At 38.7% G+C, this 21,626-nt stretch overlaps 1 protein-coding gene across 2 annotated transcripts in view; it reads right to left on the bottom strand.

The window, feature by feature from the left end:
- Positions 1-311: 311 nt before the first annotated feature.
- The window catches only part of LOC143852590 (phytochrome B-like), a 31,661-nt gene continuing 10,346 nt past the window's right edge, over positions 312-21,626 (bottom strand). Inside the window, exons 3-4 of one of the 2 annotated variants that reach the window (XM_077362080.1) lie at positions 13,656-13,946; positions 312-995 (exon numbers count right to left, since the gene is read on the bottom strand). In XM_077362080.1, the coding sequence (XP_077218195.1) occupies positions 776-995; positions 13,656-13,946 (511 nt within the window). In that variant the 3' untranslated portion in view covers positions 312-775. The remainder of the gene's footprint in view (positions 996-13,655; positions 13,947-21,626) is intronic. The other variant, XM_077362158.1, reaches the window with a different exon arrangement.

Genomic DNA, 21,626 nt, shown 5'->3' with positions numbered 1-21,626 from the left:
GATGGTTAAAACATGTAAAACAAGGTGAGTTCATCCCGTTAACACAAAATGGCCGTGCGGATATATATAGGATTTGGTAGGCAATTTCACAGAAAGCCATTTCGCGGCTGGCTTTTTGCATGAGAGAACAGCCAACTCATATGAATTAAATGAATAAGGCAAAATCTGTTGAAAAGTGAGCATGTGTGGCTGTTCTAACATGCAAAAGTCAGCCGCGAAATGGATTTCTATGAAATTGCCTAGCAAATCCCTATATAGCAAACCCCTATATATGAAGGGAGGAAAAAAAAAAACAATAACACTGTTGTGCATAAGCTAAAAGGACTGCCAGAAAGGATCCCCAAAGACGCAACACTTCCAGTGACATTTCACGATCTCAGAAGACACAAATCATACAAATTAAGTATTAGATACAAATGTGATTACAGTGGAGGTTGAAGCCAGCATCATCCCTACCAGCACCCCACCAATGCCTTTAGCCCAGAAGCCGAATGGGCTCCACAAAAGTATACTTGCATCGCGTGGAGTAGAGAACCTCGGAACAAAATTTATTATACTAAGTAGGCTTTTGGTTCAAGTGGGTGCCAAGAACCCGAGTAGGAATTATCAGGGCATGGAATTTTGGATTCATAAGTATTGGATGAAAATCAGCTGGCTAGGCAAGATATCAAGTACTCGAACACCTGCGTGTAAAGCGCTAACTAAAGAAAGGTGGTGAAAGGAATATAGGTGGGTATGAGATAGAGTTAGGTCATCCAGGGTGAGTGAAGATTACCTAGTTCACACTATTTGAGCCCCGTCGAGCAGTGGGAAGTTCGATGCTGATAAGAAAATAACACCTCTCAGACTCCCTGACGTATTGAACTTCTCCATTCATCAGCTTTAGAATCTTCCTAGAAAGGCTAAGGCCTAGGCCTTCTTGAGTCATCCATTTGGTAGTGTGGAACATATCCTGGATAAGTTCTGGGGGAAGCCCCTCGCCTGGGAATGCCATCCTACAGCCAACAGAAATTCATCAATTAGTGGGGCTTCAAAGAATTTTACTGGCAATTATATGTCTGAAAAAAGCAAATAAAAAATATCATAAACAATCATTCAAGTCCAAATAAAATTTTCAGATAAACCATGCCTTGGACAGTGGGTTATTATTTTTTGGAACAAAAGAAGTGATCGGCATCCATGTTTCTCATACAAAAGAGAGATGCCCCTAACTAGTGATGTCTTTCACATAAAGGTTGTAATTTTACAGTAAGCAAGACTAAGTAGATGCTTTTTTTAATGAGATTTATCTCATCTCCGGCCACTACAAATTGAGCTTAATATATTATTCTATAAGAATGGCCACTCAAAGCATGATCTAATTGACCTCCCATTGTCGGAGCTAGTTTTACTTCGAGCAGAGGAGAAAGTCATAGTAGGATTGATCGGTTCCTTATTTGTCCCGGTTGGATGAATTTGGTTTATGAGGTTTTCCAAAAGGTTCTCGTTCATTCGGCATCTGATCATTGCCCTCTTCTCTTGGATCCAAGTTTGGAGTCCTGAGGTCCTCCTCCTTTTAGGTTTGAGATTTCGTGGCTTCAAATCCCTCACTTTGAGGAAAGATTGGGGGGATGGTGGGAAGAGCATAGGTTTGAGGGACCAGCGGATGTGGTTATAGGACGGAAGCTTAGGCATGTAAAGAAAAAGCTAGAGGAATGGGTAGCTGAAACGAGGCTAGCTGATTTGAGTAAAAAAGTATGGATGGAAAATAGAATTGGAGATCTATCATTGTTGGAAGAATCAGGATGAGGGAACGTAATCTCAAGGGAGGAATTAGGTAGAGTTAAAGAAGAACATAAAGGATTGCTGCTACATGAGGAGATTATGTTGAGACAGAAGTCGAGAGTGAGATGGTTAAAGGAGGGGAAATACGGCATATTTTCATGCAATGGCCAGTGCCCGAAGATGGAGAAATTGGATTGAGCCTTTGGTAGAAAATGGAATTCGAGTGTCAGGGAAGGATGAGGTTACTAGAGTAATCTTGGATTTTTATACTTCCTTGTATTCATCTGATGGTATCACTAGACCATATCCGAAGGATTTGGTTTTTAGTGAGCTGAGTGTGGCCCAGAGGATTGCATTGGAAAAACCCTTCGAGGAGGAGAAGATTGAAAAATGAGTTTTATCAATTACTAAGGATAAGGCCCCTGGACCTGATGGTTTTTGTCTAGCTTTCTTTCAATCCTTTTGGTCGTATGTAAAGAGGGATACTCTGAAATTTTTCGATGAGTTCTATAATGGATTGGTATTGGACAAAGGCACTGGGGCTACTTTCATTACCCTGATCTCAAAGATTACTAGTGCCTCTAAAATATCTGATTATCGACCAATAAGCCTGGTGGGATGTTTATACAAAGTGTTGGCAAAGGTGTTAGCGGATCGACTAAAGATGGTACTTCCATCTATTATTTCGGATTGCCAGAGTGCTTTTGTTGCTAAAAGGCAGATTTTAGACTGCTCACTAGTTACAAATGAGGCCATTGATTCATACCTTAGAAATGGCGTGGGAGGCATAATGTGCAAATTGGATATGGAGAAGGCTTATCATAGGGTGGAATGGGATTGTTTCGATTATTGGCTTGGAAGAATGGGGTTTGGAAGTAGGTGAAGAGAATGGATGAGGGGATGTGTCTCGTCGGCTTGGTTCTCTATTCTGATAAATGGGTCCTCTAAAGGATTCTTTAAGTCTTCTCAAGGTCTTAGGCAAGGAGATCCCTTATCCACATTTCTTTTTGTCATCGTGGCTGAGACTCTTAGTAGATTGATGACTAAAGGGAGTGGGATGGGTTTATTCAATGGTTTTAAGATTGGAAGAGAGCAGGTAGAGGTGTCTCATCTTCAATTAGCAGATGATACTCTTTTTTTTTTTGCGAACCAGAGATGAACCAAGTGTTGAATTTGAAATCTCCCCTTAGATGTTATGAGCTGATTACTGGGCAGAGATTCAATTTTCACAAATCCAGATTATATGCCGCAAGACGAGGCGCTTGATCTGGCTAAAACTCTGGGTTGTCAGCTAGATAAATTGCCTTCCACATATCTGGGTCTTCCTTTGGGGGTTGGGAGACCAAGTAAATCTTTGTGGGAACCTGTGGTAGAGAGAATTGAAAGGAGGTTGGAGTCGTGGAAAAGGAATCTTGTTTCTAGAGGTGGTAGACTTGTGTTGGTTAAGGCAGTGTTGGCCAATATTCCCATATATTTTTTGCCGTTGTTCAAATGCCCGGTCAATGTAGTATTGCGTATTGAACAAATTCAGGCAATGATAAGAAGAAGGGCATTCCTTTGGTGAGCTGGCAGAAAGTGTGCCTTCCTACAAAGAAAGGTTGTTTGGGTATTAGGAGAGTGAAAGAATTTAATCATGCCTTGTTGGGAAAATGGTTATGGAGATTTGGGGAGGAACAATCTCAGATGTGGGTTAGGGTGATTGGAGGTAAATATGGGTGCAAACCGGGGAAGTGGGAATCTGATAACCAATTCAAGTTTAAAGGTTTGACCATTTGGCGTGACATATTGAAAATGTCACATGCGTTTAACATGAGTGCAAGGTTTAGAGTTTATTTGGGGGATCAGATTAAATTTTGGAGTGATGTGTGGTGCGGAGATGAGCCTCTTATGCATTTATTCCCGGACTTATATAATGTAGCTGTTGAGAAAGAGAGTTTCGTTTAGGATTGTTTCAACCGAATTGGGGATAGTTTAGTTTGGTCCCCTAAGTTTAGAAGGAATTTCTTTGATCGGGAGTTAGAGTGGGTTTTCAATTTCTTAAGCTTTTAGACGACTGCTATATTAAGAGGATTGGTTTGGATAAAAGAGTATGGACTGCGGAATCTTCTGGTATTTTCTCTGTCAAATCTTTCTATTTCAGCTTGTTGCCTTGTGGTGTATCCTCTATCTCAGCCAAGGTATGAAAATTTCATTGCCCGCCTAGAGTTGGTATCTTCGGGTGGGCAGTTTGTCGCGATCGGATTCAAACGATTAACTTCCTTCGGAAGCGTGGTATGATGCTTATTGACCATTGCCCCCTATGCTTGGATGATGGTGAATCTGTGAGTCATCTTTTCATGCATTGCTCCTCTCGTCAGATATGGAGTTTTATATTTCTGAGATTTGGCATTAGTTGGATTTTTCCATTTTCTATTCTGGAGCTGATGCTTCATTGGGACTTTGTACCGTGGAAGAAGAAAAGCAAAGTCTTATGTAATATTTGTCTACTTGCAACATGGTGGGTGATTTGGAAAGAGAGAAACTCTCGAGTCTTTGAGGGGGTTGCAAAATCTCTGTATCGGCTATATATGAAAATTATTGCTCTATCTATTTCATAGGCAAGAAGTCTTCCGGCTTTCCGCTTCGTCTCGGCCTTTGACTTATGGGAGGGTTGGAAGGAAATTTGCTTTAGTAGGGACGTTCAGCGTCGGATCGTTCAGAGATGGGAGGCCCCGCCTAATGGGATGTTTAAAATTAACTTTGATGGGTCAAGTTTTGGGAACCCGGGCCCGGCCGGGTTTGGTGGATTGTGTCAAGACGCTTGTAGCGATGTTGTATGGGCTTTATTCCGGCCCTCTCAGAGTATGTGATGCCTCGGAGGCCGAGGTGAAGGCGGTATATCACGAAATTAAAAAGCTTGATAGAGATAGCATGGATAGCACTATTGTGGAGGGGGATTCGATGGTTGAGGGGGTTGGTGTTGCCTCCTTGGAGATTATCTTCTATTTTTGATGAAATAGATGATTTAATAGCGGGCTCTTCTATAGTTTTCAACCATGTGAGGAGATCTGCAAAAGGGGAGGCAGACTCTTTGGCTAGGGGTGGGGTTAGTCGGTTGGAGTTGGAGTGGCTGGACATTCTTCCTCCTTGAGAGTTATCTTGTAATTGGTTGTTTTGTTTCTTGTAATTTTGGTAGCGGTCCATCTTGGCCCGCTCCTTTCTTAAGGAAATTATCCTGCCATTTCAAAAAAAGAAGAGAATGTGTCAACTAATTTATGCATGACAGACCTTTTTTCGTGAGTGGTAACAACGAGAGATTTCTTTCAATTGCTAGAAATGCAATACAATAGAGAAGCCAGGGACAAGCAGTCCCAGCAATATTCCAAGAGCATAAAGATCAGAAACATTAGTCACATCCAACCACAATAGAGGTTTTTCCCAATGGTGCACTTATCCAAGCATGACCCTCTTACTTAAGATACTGAACAATCTAAGGCAGGACTTCATCCCCAACGATTAAGGTTTGTCCTACCATACAAATCTAGAATCTCCATGATTATACTGGCTTAATCTCCAAGATCCAAAAGAAATCCTTTGTACCCATGAAATGACATTGGAGGGATCACCCTTCAATCAAAAGATTTCCCAGCATTGTTGATGCAAAAAAGCCAAAGTACACAAAGAAGAGCGCGTGCCTCAGCTTCATTTGAATCAGAAAATATCTCCAATGCTGCCGCGGTGGTCTCAGAAAACACCACCACTTTGGCTCATCTCGGTTTTCCTTCTGAGCCAAAAATATAGTTTTATCCACTCCGCGTGCTAAACTTTTGCTAGAAGTAATATTTAACACCTGCACCCAAAATACTTTGAACAAAAGAATGGACGGAAAAGACACCTTTAGTGTCCGGGGACCAAATCCTCTTATCACGTTTGAGATGACATGTACATCTTGTCAAGAATACTTGAGGCGCACCAAACTATCGCTCTCACTTTGCTTTAGATTCCTCGTAAGACCTATTTCTCAAACAATTATCCCATCTCTCCTCTAAAAATAATCACAAAATCTCACCCCTCTATGGTTTGCTAATAGTTATAAATCCGGAAGTGTATGGCATAAAGTTGAATCTCCAACCATAAATCCTCCCAAAACAAGCTCCCTCCCCGCTTCCCACCACAAACCTAACTCTACACTCATACCAAGGGCATAATATATAAATGGACTGCCATGAACCTTAACCTTTTCCTAATGGGTGGTTTCTTATACTCCCATCTTTCTTTCTTTTTTTGAATGCTACCTATACTCCCAATCCCTCCTTCCCTTCCCAATTTTTTCCAATTACTTTGTGCCATAACGCAGCTTTTTCTTCACCATACCTCCATAGCCATGTCACCCCATGAGTGTGTTTTTTTTCCCTGTTAATGGTGTTTAGCATCCATGGAAGAAGAAGAAAGGAGAAGAAAAGAGAGCCAAGAGAGAAAAGAGAGATTGTATTCTCTCCCTCTCATAGTATGCAAATATAATCAAGAGTTTAGGGTTACATGTGAGAAGACAAGAATACTCCTAATCGGGTACTCTAATTGCACCACTCATTCAACACTCCCCCTCAAGCTGGAGTTTATATATCATACAACCCCATCTTGTTACAAATGTCAGACAGCTTTGCCTTTCCAAAATATTTAGTGAACACATCAGCTAACTGATCTCCTGATCTAGTAAAGACCGTACATATTTCTCCACTCCGTATCTTTTGATGAATAAAATGACAATCCACCTCAATATGCTTAGGGTTGACCCGATACCATGTCAAACAATCTTCTATACTTTATTTAATTGGTTGTTTGACATGCTCTGATACCATTTCAAGGAACCAATTACTCCAAAAAGCTTAAGCTGTTGGAGATGGTGTTATTTAATCTTTTATAGTTTATCACTCCCCATCCCGTGTGGCCCCTCTTTTTTTAGGGTTGGCCTACACATGGCACATGTGGCCCCTTGATGTAGGATCGGGAAGGAAAATAGAAGAAGGGGGAGAAAAGAGAAGAAGAAGAGAAGAATAGAAGTAGCAGAGAAGAATTGAGGGAAAGTGATATGGAATGGGAGCGTAGTAATACAGAAGAAATCATCCATGCAGAATCATAAAGACGCGAACCTCTTTTGACAATCATACGTAGACTGAGAAGTAGAAGAAGGATAGGGGAAGAGGAGAAGAGAGGGACGAATAGAAGAAGAGAAGTAGAAGAAGAGAGGGAAGAATAGAAGAGAAGTACAAGAAGAGAGGAAGAAAGAAATCTGGGGGAGAAGCTCTCAATCAATTCAATTAATCATCAAAGTTAAAATTCTTAATACAATTAGGCCTATATATAGGCAATGGGGTGGAAATAAAATTCCATGGAAAATAATTAACTTTCCTAATTCTAAATAACATAGAAAATAAAATCCTAGAAACTAATAACATGAAAAAAATACTAGAAATTAAATAATACAGAAATAAATCCTAATATCTGCATCACCCCTCTTTTTGGGTTGTCCATTACAAGTGGATTTTTAATATCAAGGAGTTTTGAAACAAGGACCTCTACTTTGATACCATGTTAATGGTGTTGAGCATCCATGGAAGAAGATGAAAGGAGATGAAAAGAGAGGCAAGCGAGAAAAGAGAGACTGTATTCTTTCCCTCTCATAATACGTATATATACTGAAGAGTTTAGGGTTACATGTGAGAAGACAAGGATACCCCTAATCTCGTACTCTCGTTACACCACTCATTCAACATTCTCAATTTGAGGTTTCCAATTTCAAGACCGTCTTTGCGTGGTCTGTCTGTATTTGGCATGGATGCTCATCTGGTGTCTTCTCTGTTCAATCGTTTTACCGTCAGCTGGTGCGCAGTGAAGTAGAGGCTCCTTTTGCATCGATCTGGCGGTTTCCTTCCCCCCCAAGGATATCCTTCTTTGCGTGGTCTGTCTGTCGCGGACGTATCCAGACAATCGATTTCCTGAGGTCAAGAGGAATGATCTTGGTCAACCACTGCCCTTTATGCTACTCGGCGGGTGAATCCATAAATCATCTATTGATTCACTGCCAGTTTGCTCGAGATATCTGGGGTTCTGTTTTCTCTCGTTTTGGAGTATCTTGGGCTCTTCCCTTCTCTATTTCTGACTTCATTACTAGTTGGGAATGGTGCCCCTGGAAAAGAAAGGGTAAGCTGCTGTGGAAACTGTGCTTGGTGGCTGCTTGGTGGTTCATCTGGAAGGAACGCAACTCACGAGTGTTTGAGGGCGTCGCGAAATCCTCTTCTTCGGTATTTATATCTATCATCTCTGCGGTTATCTCCTGGGCCCGAAGCCTTCCTTTGTTCCATTTCGTCTCTTCGTATGCTCTATGGGAAGGATGGCTGTCTATTAGCAATGAGGGGAAGTCTCTCCTCCTTGGCGGTTTCTATCTCTTTTCGATGAACTCAATGATTTAAATCTTCTTTCGGCTTTATCCTTTAGGCACGTGAGACGGTCAGCTAATTCAGAGGCTGACTCTCTCGCTAGGAGTGGTGTCTTTCGCCCAAGCTTGGAACAGTTTGATTATTTACCTCCTTGATATTGTATTTTGTTTTTCTTTATGTAGCTTGTTCGAACCAGCTCGGTTCTTAATATATTCTCTTACTGCCTCAAAAAAAAAAATTATATAGAATTTTTTTTCCAAGAGGCTAACTTTCTCTCCAATTTCTCAATGACTATGTCCCAAAGAGATGGTGCTGGTATCCCACGCCAATGGGAGTCCAAGATATGTCACGGGTAACCTTTCTTTCCCACATCCCATGAGGGTGGCATCTTATCCATTTATTCTTTTTCCACAATAATTCCCACTAACATACTATTTCCAAAGTTGATTTTTAAACCTGATACTAAATCAAACCACCTAAATACTTTTCTTAGGTTTTGGAGTTCTTCTACCTTGTCGTTTTAGAAGATGAGAATATAATCTACAAATTGTAGACTCGAAATTATAGGTGACATCCTACTTGCTTCAAAACCACCCACTATCTTACTTTCTTCCACTCTTTTCACTAGAAGATTAAAAGCCTCCGCCACCATGACAAACAAGTATCGAGATAGTGGGTTTCGGTCGTATTGAGAAATATGTCAACGATATGCATGCCCTTATCTATTTACAACTAAACCCATTAGGTCCATCTTAGATGAGCCTTAGCCTAATAACATGAAATAAGCCCACTTTAAGATTAAAGAAGTACACCCAAACTTTAATATAATAACATATACTATCTAACTCTTATAACTCTTAACATATATCTAACTCTTAACAGTAAACATTCTGTTAGTTTAATTGCACAATGGTCAGTTATAAATTGTGTCACCTTCTACCACTACTTGGAGGTGTCCTTAAGAATGATATTGGGGAGGTGATTTGGGCCTTTGCTGGGCCTGCTGGAGAAGCGGATGCCATAGAACCAGAAGTCCATACAGTTCATCAAGGATTAAAGTTATTGGATCGAAACTTAATGGACAAAGTAGTGATAGAAGGTGATTCTTTAAATGTCATCTGATGGCTAAATGGTTCGCAAAAGCACCCGTGGAGGTTTGATAGTTTCTTTGACGAGATGCTTGATAGGATTGGCTCTTCTCACAGTGTTGCATCATGTTCGTCGACCCGCAAACTCAATGCCGGATAAGTTAGCAAGAGGAGTCTCTAAAGAAGTCTTGGCCTTTTTTGTAAATTTGTATTCTTGTGAACCTTGTGCTTGTTGTGGCTTTTGTAAATTCTTTTGTACTTCGACCATCTCAGTCCTTATTTTAATATAATATTTGGCTACCATTCAAAAATAAATAATGTCACAAATATCACCACTGCATGAGAGGTGAAGCTACCAGTTGGAATGAACATGGATATGGTGGGTGATACAGGAGCATCCCTTATCCCATCGGCATCTGACATTGCTCCATTAGTGTAGGACCATTTTCATCATTTGTTCATTTGTGTTAGTTGGGTAGCATGGTCATTTTAGTTCTTTCTTGTGCCCTTTTATGTCATTTCCCTTTAGTAGTGGCATTTTGGTTATTTTGCTAGTGTTAGTAGCATTTTAGTAATTTGCTTTAACTAGGGGTATTAGTGTCTTTTTACAATGTAATTGACTATAAATAACCACTTTCCCACCATTTTGTAATTAGACCTTGATTTTGAATAAAAAGTTTGAATTTCATTTTTTTAAAAGGTAACAATTTCATTCCATGATCCAAAAAGCATACAAAAGTTCGAATTTTATTTTGTAGATAGATCCAAGGTTGCCAAAGTGGGAAGGGGAAACGGGAAGCGAAGCGGGAAGCGGGAAGCGGGAAGCGGGAAGCGAAGGCTCTCAGGAAGGTGGGAAGCAGGAAGCGGTCGGAGAATTTTTTTTAATAGTTAATTATTTAACAAAATTACTTAAAAAATATAATAAATAATTATATGAACCAAATATTTTAAAAAATACTTTTTATTAAAAGATCCAACATTTACTTAAAAGAAAATCTCCATCAGTTGAAATGCTGTGTTGACCATTGCGTTGACAAGAAGAAAAAAATTTAGAAACCAAATTATGAGATTTTTTTACTGGACTTTTGAGATTTAATAATGTTTGGACATGATAGAATTTATGAAATAATAAAATTGGAAAAATACCCATTGCTTGGAAGTTAAAATTTTGACCCGACCTATTTTTCGAATTTTGTACTAGAATTGGAAAGTTGACTTTTTATCCTTTTAAATTTGGGCCTTGAAACTATTTTTAATAGATTCAAATGGGGGTTATTCCCTTATTTACATGTAAATCTTAAGTACTTAAATGATTTTACATGTAAATACTAAGAAGGGGAAGATAAGAGGACTAGAAAGAAACAAGGAGGGTAGATAGGAAACGCGCTTCCCATAGAGCGGGATACGTGTTTCCCATAGAGTGGGAATCACATTTCCCACGTTTCCGAAACGAGATTCCAAAAAATCGGGAAATCGAGAAGATTCCCGTTTCCGAATCGATTTTCGGAGAATCGAGATTCCCCATTCTGAGTATAGATTCTTGCTTCCTTGGCTAGATATATATCTAGAGCTTGGAATTTGGAATGAAAATCTCCCCTTTGCAAAATTCATTCAATGAGAAAGGAGAAAAGAGCTTGGACAGCAAAATGAATCTTTCTTTTTCATCACCAATTCCTTGAATTCATGCAAGGATCTACATCACATCAGCATTGAGCATCTTCTTGCTCAATCGAGTTTAGCATTTTGCAAGAAAATCAATTGAAGGAGCCAAATCCTTGCCTTTTCTGTATTTGTAATCGGTTTCTGGAGTGATCAAATCAGTTGGCAGCTTCTATCATTGCCAGGATTGCTATTACAGAAATCTATAGGCAATTTCAGTCCTACATGAATACCTATTAGATACAAAGTGTTCAGTACCTACTTTCCTACTCTGAGCAAATTTAATAACAATAGAATTGGGTATTTTGGCTTGGATTATGCGCGGTTGTATAGCTCTGAATCTGAAAACAAGTTAATTTCTTATTATTGGTTGTTGCGCCAAAGGATTTTTTTCGAGATGAAGTTTGCAAGTGATTTTGTTGAAATCCTGAAACTAGGTCCATGCCTCAGGATCGATTAAGGATATCCATAATCAGGACCTTAACTCCATTATCTTCCATACTAGATCTAAGAATAAGTGCTCTTTTGTGGATTTTTTAGTCTTTACACACACGTATGCTTCGTTTGATTGCACAAAAGCTCGGCAGCCGCCGGAATTTGGATTGGATTTGGCATTCCATTCCATGTTTGGTTGCCAAAATAGCATTGGACTCCCTTGGATGTCTCCCATGTAATGATTACTTTTCCCTCCTTTAAGAAAATCCTTCTAAAAGGAAAGAATTTTCATTTAATTGTCTAGGGAATGATGCTCTCTCTTTCTCTCTCTTCCCTCTCTCCCTATATTGGTAATGACACCCCTACTTATTCTCCTACTCTCCAAGGATTTGTCATGCAACCAAACACTACTTCAATATTCTCCGAGGTAATTCTAGACAAATCAAAATTCTTGTCTGCTCACTTTGACTCCTTTTTACTCCTTATTCCACTAATGTCTGAGCCACTCCCAAGCAACCAAACGGAGCATTAATGGAGTTGTGTATCTTGTTCTTATTGCTGAATATTAAAAGACCTTAAAGGGATTTGATCTACTATCACTTGTTTTTACAGGAGGTAAATCTTCATCCTTTAATGCTAAATCTTGTGCATTGGTATTTCCTCCAACCAGAAATAATTTCTATTGTTTTTGTATATCAAGAGGGAAGCAAGTCCTTAAAGGGATTAGGTCATGTTTACATGGCATTTCTTAGGCCCGGTTAACACAATTTGAGAGCATGCTAATGACTCTTGAAATTCTCCACTTGATGTTTTGTTGGTAAAAAGTATGGTGAAGTGGATCTAATACTTATGCCATATGTCTCTTGCATCTACTTGAGAGCAGAATTTTGACAAGAATTTAAATGTGTTGTCATGGTTCAATTGGACCTCTTCTAATCTCAATTTTGGAGGTTCTAAGAATCAGATCAAATGCATAGTTGCAAGCTAGTGATGAGTATGACAGAATCGTGGTGAAATAGTGTTGATATCTTCAAAGGCCGAACAACACATTAAGGGTTTTGGGTTGATATCCATCATAAAGCAAAACTAGGAGGAAGGCCTTCGTGAGTGCTTTTCACGGTGTTACATTATTACACCACCCACAGCTGTTGTTATCATTAGCATTGCCTGATGTCTATCAACCGCTGCATGGAAGTCCATGCTGCATGACAGGACATCACCCCCATCGGCAATCTGGAGAATTCTAAGTCCTCCTTCCATCCATGGATCTCCAAGGCTCCATAAGTCAGTTTGTTCTCGCCATGGACCTTTAAGGCTCGCAATATCTGTTTATTAAAGATCTCCAATGCTTTTATTACTGATCTGCTTCTGACATAACACCTAATGGCTTTCATCTAACATCTTCTTCAGAATCCTATGCAACTCTGAATCCATTGACTTCCCTAATCGTGAAAGAGTTGGTCCAATGCTATGCAACTATAGTGAATTCTAACCAAGTTCATCCGGCCCAGGAGATTCAGTAACAATTAAGAGGGATTGTGGCAAATTTTCAATCTATGCAAATATTACATCCGGAATCACCAAATGTGTACGCATATACTTGGTACATCATGTCAATTTCCAAGCTTTAGTAGCGATTAGTTGCCAATATTAGTCAAAGAAATGAAATGTCCAGGCCTAGTCACAAATCAATTCAAACAAGTCATTAGCCTACTCAACTAGTAAAGAAGATATGTTATTTTTCTTCATTTTTTAATAAGAAATTTTTCTTGGTTTCCAATAAATTTAACTTGAGCAACTCCCAGCTTTAGTCGGAAAAATTTTAAACCTACAAACAGTGCAATACACTAGCCCTAACTTCTCTGAGCTTCTTTCAGAGAGAAAAGTTATAACGAAATGGCCATTTAATACAACATTTATCTATTTTACTTCATCCCATCTTGATTGCCAATCACACTAAAACATAATAAAATCATACATAATACTCTTTACCAAAATTATCAACCATAGAGTGGATCACATTCAACCATGTCAGGGATAGGATGCTTACAACTTTCGCAATAAGTATAGGTAGATGTGTAAATAAATGGACAAGAGAATCAAACAGATCAGCAGGGATAATCACACGCAAAGATGTAAGAGTAGAGCAAATCCATTAGACTTAGGGTTTTATTATTTGAAAAACTTCAAAAGCAATGCTCTCATTCAATTCTATGTGCAAGCAAAAGTAGCATGCTCAAAAATTGGGGTGGGGATACCCTAGGTTATCAAAAATAAATAAATGCAATCAGACCTGAATTCAAGATGCGCAACCTCTATTCCATCAAAGATTTGCTTCAAATATGGTCTAACTTGAATCTCAACCCAACCATTAGATGGTGCGTACCGCACCATATTCAATAAGAAGTCAGCCAATACTTGTTGAATTCTAACTTGATCACCACAAACAGCAATTTTTTTTATTTCCTCTGGAATATCACGTATCAACTGTAAACCTCTCTCCCTCAGCAGAATCATAACTTGGCTAACAACAGCATTCATAACACTTTCAAGTAGAAATTCAGACATGTCAAGCTCCAAGGAACTGGTAGCACAAAAAGAAATCAGTGGGTCTGTTGCTAGTATAAATGGTATAATATAAAAATAGAGTGGAAGAAACACAAACAAGCTTATTGAAAGTTATTTTATGGAAATAAGACAAGGCAAACATGATGATTTTACATGCAGCGTAGTGATGTGGACTAATATGAACCTGAGATAGTTATATGACTAGAATGAAATCAGAAATGTTAAGCACATCCAATACAAATGTTTTTATATTTTTATTTTTTTGAGAGGTATCCAACAAATGTTGAAAGAGAAAACATAAAATCTGCAGCAAAATAGGAGACTAAAAATCAATAACATCAAGATGACCACCGGGGGAAAAATCATGAGGTTACAAAATTGCATAGTTGCCAAGGTGGGAAACAGATTCAGGAAGCGAAACGGGAAACAGAGACAGGAAATACAAGAAACTAAATAGAGGGGAGACAAGAAACGGGAAAGCAATAAAAAATCGTACGAGAAACAGAGACGGGAAACACAAGAAACAAAATAGAGGGGAGACAAGAAACGGGAAAACAATAAAAAATCGTACAAGAAACATCTTAGGAAGCATATTAGAAACGTTTCAGAAATGATAGAGAAACATTAATGAAAACGCATGTGAAACACAAGGAAAACATGAAATATATGGTTTTCTAGATTTAAATTTTGTTAAGTTCAAATTTCTATTTGGATATTTCTTTTAGTTTTCATTACAGTATATGCTGTTGTTTTCTTTTTTAATATCTATTCCACAATTTTTTTATATGTTTTTTTAAATGATTTTCGTAAGTTTCACACATATTTCCCACACGTTTCACAAACATTTTCTGCAAGCTTTCCATATGTTTCTCACGTCTTTCATATATGTTTCTCATGCATTTTGGAAACGAGATTCCCACCTTTTATGGGAAACGAGTTTCCCACCTGCCCAAGGAGTTTCCGGCTACTATGCTAAATTGAAACAAGTGCAAGGAAGAAGAATGCCGGGAAATCATGATATTTGGAACCTAGAAGAAAAGTATGTGCTAAGGCTAAGAGTCATACTTTTTGCCCCGTGAGATGCGAATTGGTGACTCTTTCAATAGGCAAAGTATTAGAAGGATTAGATCAATGAGAAGAAAGCTTGGTTTTGGTTAAATGTGAGGTGTGGGGAGATCCCTTTCCCCTATAACCTTTAAGAACTTTTCCAACTGGAAATTCAAGCTATGTGGCACAATGAGACCTAGAGTGATTTAAACTTTAAAGTACACACCTAAAACAAATCATCATAGAAGGAAAGAAAAAAGCGTGAAAGTCCAGCAGCAAAGGGACAAGAAATCAGCCTGATGTCGATGCCATGATGACATCATCCAGTGGACACACTTGCCGGTAGGCCCGGTAAAGCATGTGACTTGGGGAACGCTATTTTTTTTCTTCTTTTGAATGATGACTTGGGGAAAGCTATTGTTTTATTCTTCTATAAATTATGAGCATTCTTCAGAAATATAGAGGTTAATCTTAGTGACTTTCTATGAGGCCCCTTTTAGCCAAGACCTTACTGCAAAAAACAAAGCAGAACCTTAGAATATTTTGTATTTTATGACTGCGTCCTTTGTTTCTATTAACAAAATCAGTTGCCATTCAAATTATCAAAAAAAAAAAAAAAATCAGTTGCAAACTTGCAATTCAAAAAAATATACATATTTTGTATTTTAGGAGCCCCTAGGACTTTGTTTAGGTTGAAAATTAGTGGAGATAAATGCTTTGATTTATGGAGAATGTTGGTGATTTTTTATTTTTTTTGAATGGCTGAGAAAGTTGGTGATTTTTAACTGATCTTTAGAATGTGTTAAGTTGGTGATGTAGATATTAGGATTTATTTCCGCATTATTTAGTTTCTAGTATTTTTATTTCCAAGTTATTAGTTTCTAGGCTTTTATTTTCCATGTTATTTTTAAGAATTCTTATTTTATTAGGTTGCTATCTTTTAGGTTGTTTATTTGCCTATATATAGGCCTCTTTACAGCTTATTTTGTAACTTTGATGATTAATACAATTGATTGAGAGCTTCTCCTCCAGATTTCTATTCTTTCCTCTCTGCTTATACTTCTCTTCTCCTATTCTCTTCTATTTTTCCCTAATATCGTCTCTTCTCTAGGTTATTTTCGTCTCTTCTTCCCATATTCTTCTAATTCTATCTCCTTTCGACTATTTCTCTCCCCTTTCCTCAATTTTTCTTCACGGTGTTGCATCAATTTAGTATTAGAGCATGTTAATTTGGAGTTGATCCATCTCTGCACCACTAACATCAACATAAGTATGGAATTTGATGCTTACAGTAGCCCCCTAGCTACAGTAAACGGTTCGACGGAGAATGGTCCATCCGTATATATTGTTTCTTTTCTGTCAAATACGATATTTGGCTGAGCCCGAACATCTCTTTTTTACAAAATATCTGTAATGATTTTTCTTTTGAGACGAGGGTACTGAGCAGGAAGAATATTAACAATGTATTGGTAAATCGGCATGGACAATTTAACAGCAATATGATTTGCTTTAACAAAGCAAATTTGCCCCAATGTTCTATATCCTGGCCTCAGTGCCAATGAAATGGTAAGGATTTGCTCCAGCCCTGACATAGCGAAGACGCGCGAGAGAGAGAAGGCAGAGAGAGAGAGAAGGGGGAGAGAAAAGGCAGAGAGAGAGAGAGAGAGAGAGAGAGAAAGATCGCTTTGTAGAGGTTTTAGAAACAACAGATCCTATATGTGCCCTTTATATATTCTGCATACCTCCATGGGTAAATATATGGATTTGCCAGAGTTGCCAACGTTAAGACATGGCAAGAACTTATGCTTGAGATAACAATTATATTTGTCCTTGAAGTATTGAAAAACCGTTATATTATTGCCCTTCTCATCAATGAAACTTAAATTTGTAGCTGCTTTAGGTGTGACCCGTACAACTTTGTACTTTAATTTTCCATTATACCTATGGGTGACTACAACTTTTATTCATAACAAATATTTCTCAATCTTAAGACACTCAAATTCGGACGAGGTCCTTATAGCTGTGATACCAAATTGATGCAGCACCGTGAAGAAAAATTGAGGAAAGATGAGAGAAATAGATGAAAGGAGATAGAATTAGAAGAATAGGGGAAGAAGAGACGAAAATAACATGGAGAAGAGACGATACTAGGGGAAAATAGAAGAGAATAGAAGAGAATAGGAGAAGAGAAGTAGAAGAGAGGAAAGAATAGAAATCTGGGGGAGAAGCTCTCAATCAATTGTAGTAATCATCAAAGTTACAAAAGAAGCTGTAAAGAGACCTATATATAGGCAAATAAACAACCTAAAAGATAGAAACCTAATAAAATAAGAATTCTTAAAAATAACATGGAAAATAAAATCCTAGAAACTAATAACATGGAAATAAAAATACTAGAAACTAAATAATGCGAAAAAAAATCCTAATATCTGAATCATTTTGGGATATATAGACGCGAACCTTTCGTCTCTTCTTCCCCTATTCTTCTAATTCTATCTCATTTCGTCTATTTCTCTCCCCTTTCCTCAATTTTTCTTCACGGTGCTGCATCAATATGGGTGATTCATTATTAAAAACTTCCCTTCAACGAAGATATACTAAGGACGGAGAACATTTTTTCTCTCCCGAGCTAGGCGTTAAAAAACCTAAAGTCGCCACATTTTGGGAGTGCTGGATGGGATTCTATTAGAGTCTTCACCCTCTTCAGAGGGGGCTGTCCTTATACATTGACGGCCGCTATCGTCCTTTCTATGATGTGATACCTTTACTTGATTTTGTAAGGAACCTTCTCGGTATCAAAACTTTAAGGACCTTGTCTGAGTTTGAGTGTCTCGAGATTGAGAAATAATTGTTAGGAATAAAAGTTGTAGTCACCCATAGGTATAATGAAAAATTAAAGTACAAAGTTATAAGGGTCACACCTAAAGCAGCGACAAATTTAAGTTTCATTGATGAGAAAGGCAATAATATAACGGTTTTTCAATACTTCAAGGACAAATATAATTGTCATCTCAAGCATAAGTTCTTGCCATGTCTTAACGTTGGCAATTCTGGCAAATCCATATATTTACCCATGGAGGTATGCAGAATATATAAATGGCATATATAGGATCTGTTGTTTCTAAAACCTCTACAAAGCGACATTTCTCTCTCTCTCTCTGCCTTCTCTCTCGCGAGACATTTCTCTCTCTCTGCCTTCTTTCTCTCTCGCGACTTCGCCATGTCAGGGCTGGAGCAAATCCCTACCATTTCATTGGCACTGAGGGCGGGATATGGAACATTGGGGCAAATTTGCTTTGTTAAAGCAAATCATGTTGCTGTTAAATTGTCCAGGCCGATTTACCAATACATTGTTGATATTCTTCCTGCTCAGTACCCTCGTCTCAAAAGAAAAATTATTACAGATATTTTGTAAAAAATAGATGTTCGGGCTCAGCCAAATATCGTATTTGACGGAAAAGAAACAATATATACGGATGGACCATTCTCCGTCGAACCGTTTACTGTAGCTAGGGGGCTACTGTAAGCATCAAATTCCATACTTATGTTGATGTTAGTGGTGCAGAGATGGATCAACTCCAAATTAACATGCTCTGATACCAAACTGATGCAGCACTGTGAAGAAAAATTGAGGAAAGGGGAGAGAAATAGACGAAAGGAGATAGAATTAGAAGAATATGGGAAGAAGAGATGAAAATAACCTGGAGAAGAGACGGTATTAGGGAAAAATAAAAGAAAATAGGAGAAGAGAGGGAAGAATAGAAATCTGGGGGAGAAGCTTTCAATCACTTGTATTAATCGTCAAAGTTACAAAATAAGCTGTAAAGAAGCCTATATATAGGCAAATAAACAACCTAAAAGATAGAAACCTACCAAAATAAGAATTCTTAAAAATAACATGGAAAATAAAATCCTAGAAACTAATAACTTGGAAATAAAAATACTAGAAACTAAATAATGTGGAAATAAATCCTAATATCTGCATCAGTTGGTTTTGTTGGGTTCTGTCCAAGAAAAGACGAATAGTATCTTTGTTTTCTACATTAGTCTAGTAATAATTTGAAAGGCTTGAACTTTCATTTTCATATAGTTGAGGCTTCATTGATGTCAGAAGAATGGAAGGGCCCAGTATGGATAAAGTAAGGTTTTATAAGGCATTTAGGTTTCTTTGGCTGAATGATGAACATTTTTTGAAGTCTATGCAAAGAAAACCTCTTTCATTATTTTTTGATAGCTTGCTTTTTTCCCTGCATCCCAGGGAAGAATCCTACTCAAGGTTGCCAAAGCGGGAATCGAAAACGGGAATCGAAGGCTCCCAGGGAAGAATCCTGCTTCCTTGACCAAGACAGGTAATGACGGAGCAAACCTTCATCCTATAACAAGTGTTTGAGTCTATCCAACTCATGGTTTAAAGTATCGCACAATACGAGACATATCATTCCAATACATATTGAGTTTTGTATAAGGGAATCTGCAGAAACAATCCATTTTAGACTTGCAGCATGCAGCTACTCGAGTGATACACAACGAGACACACTAGATGCTTCATCATATGAAAAACGGGGTATATATGGGGTTTCTAAACCCCTTATTTACATTAGAGGAAATGGTTTGTGAGCAGCTGCTCAGATAAGCTTATCTGAGCAGAGCTCACAAACCATAGGGAGGGCCTACATTCTGGGGGTGATCCTAAGCATTCATTTGGAAGGCCCCATCATGGATGGGGTGTGTACCAAAAATCAGCTCCATTGGATCATCTTAGGGTGTCCATTTGTGGAGGGAAAAATGGACAGACACTGTTTGTCCACAAATCTGCCCATTTTTTCCCTCCACAAATGGAAGGGTTAGGATGATCCAATGGAGCTGATTTTTGGTACACACCCCATCCATGATGGGGCCTTCCAAATGAATGCTTAGGATCACCCCTAAAATGTGGGGCCCCCTATGGTTTGTGAGCTCTGCTCAGATAAGCTTATCTGAGCAGCTGCTCACAAAGCATTTCCTCTTTACATTAATCTTGTTCCAATTCTACCCTTCCAAACCTTCCTCACTACTGCATGAGTCCCAAGGATCATGACAAACAACAAAGTCAGATAAGAGATATTAAATAAGGAAATGATACAGGAGAGTAGTGTGAACAGATGTGCAATGTTTGCACTTTTGATGCCTGAGAGGAGTGGAAGCTAGCGCATGTGCATTAATAGCCAAGTGATCAATAAGATCATGATTAAGCATGAATTTTTTATGCTCTGATTTGATGACATGCTAAATATGTTGGCGACATCGCAAGTGTTCTTGAAGATTGACTTAAGAAGCCGATATAACCCGATACGAATTGGATTTGTCACATGTTGGGACAAGTGCAGCATTGAGCCCAGGGGAAGAATGGTGGTGTGCTTCAATGAGAAGCTAAACGATACACAACTATAGTACTCTACATATGGTTTGGAGTTCTACGTGATCGTGCCGGCATTACACTAACGAATTATTTGATTCGGCGATAGTCTGTCATATTTTCATATCTTGATGCTTGCAATACTCTATATATAGATTATGGGATCAGGGCAGGCATTACATTACTAACGAATTATTTGATCGGGAGAGATCTTTGTCTTGTTTTCGATCTTGATGTTTTGCAACATATTAATTCAAAAGGTAATATTCGTTGCGCACATGAAAAATGGGTATTATATTTGCAGTTCACGCTATTGTTGAAAAACAGGGCGACATTATAGATCAAGTAGCAAATGCACTGAGTAGAGGCAGTTATCTACTTCCTCCTATCAGTGTACAAGTTGGGGGTTCAAGCAAATAAAGTATTTATATAAGATTCTTGCCAAGTGTTGGTGGACCGTCTTTGGTCGGTATTTTTTTTTGAATATTGGCGAAGATATATTAATAGAAGACTGAGGGGGTCCCCCAAAAACATACATGAGGAAAATAAAACTCCCTAGGGACAGAACCTGACCCGGGAAATACAAATAGGATTAAGGAGGAAGAAAGTCGAAAAGATCTAAATCCTGCTTCGATACGCCCTCCTTTGCCAACTTATCAGCTACAGCATTGGCACTTCTCCTCACATGCTGAAAAGATACCTGCATGCCTTGTAATACGTCTTTCATCTCGTCAAATAAGTGAAGAAATCGCCACGGAGGGCCCCTTGGGCCCCTCAGCCATCTTATAACGTTCAAAGAGTCGCCCTCCACAATACACCTTACTGAGTGGCCCCTGGCCTCACTCAGGATCAGGATGCCTCGATGCACTGCTTTTACCTCCGCTTCATTCGAGTCTGCTATGCCAATTGGACCCGAAAAAGCCTTGAGTACCGCACCATGACAATCTCTCAAGACTCCTCCGATTCCTGCCAACCCAGGGTTGCCTAAACTTGAACCATCAAAGTTTAATTTGAGGTTACCTGCAGGAGGAGAGCACCATATCTGTTGCGGGACCGGCACATTTTCATGACTGTTGCAAACAACTCTCCATCCTTCCCACAGATCAAACGCCGAAATGAAGCGAAATAAAGGGAGGGCTCGCGCCCAAGAAATAGAGAGGGCAATGACCTTAATAAATAAGAAGTGGGCAGATTTAGCCTTTCCCTCAAACAGGCGAGAGTTCCGTTCGACCCAGATGACCCATAGAAAAGCCA

The sequence above is a fragment of the Tasmannia lanceolata genome, unplaced genomic scaffold (assembly GCF_043159265.1).
Source record: "Tasmannia lanceolata isolate RefF3 unplaced genomic scaffold, GAP_Taslan_0.1 ptg000002l, whole genome shotgun sequence".
NCBI classification, from domain to species: Eukaryota; Viridiplantae; Streptophyta; class Magnoliopsida; order Canellales; family Winteraceae; genus Tasmannia; species Tasmannia lanceolata.
The sequence above is the reverse complement of the archived record's forward strand: the minus strand, read 5'-3'. Positions and strand labels throughout refer to the sequence as shown.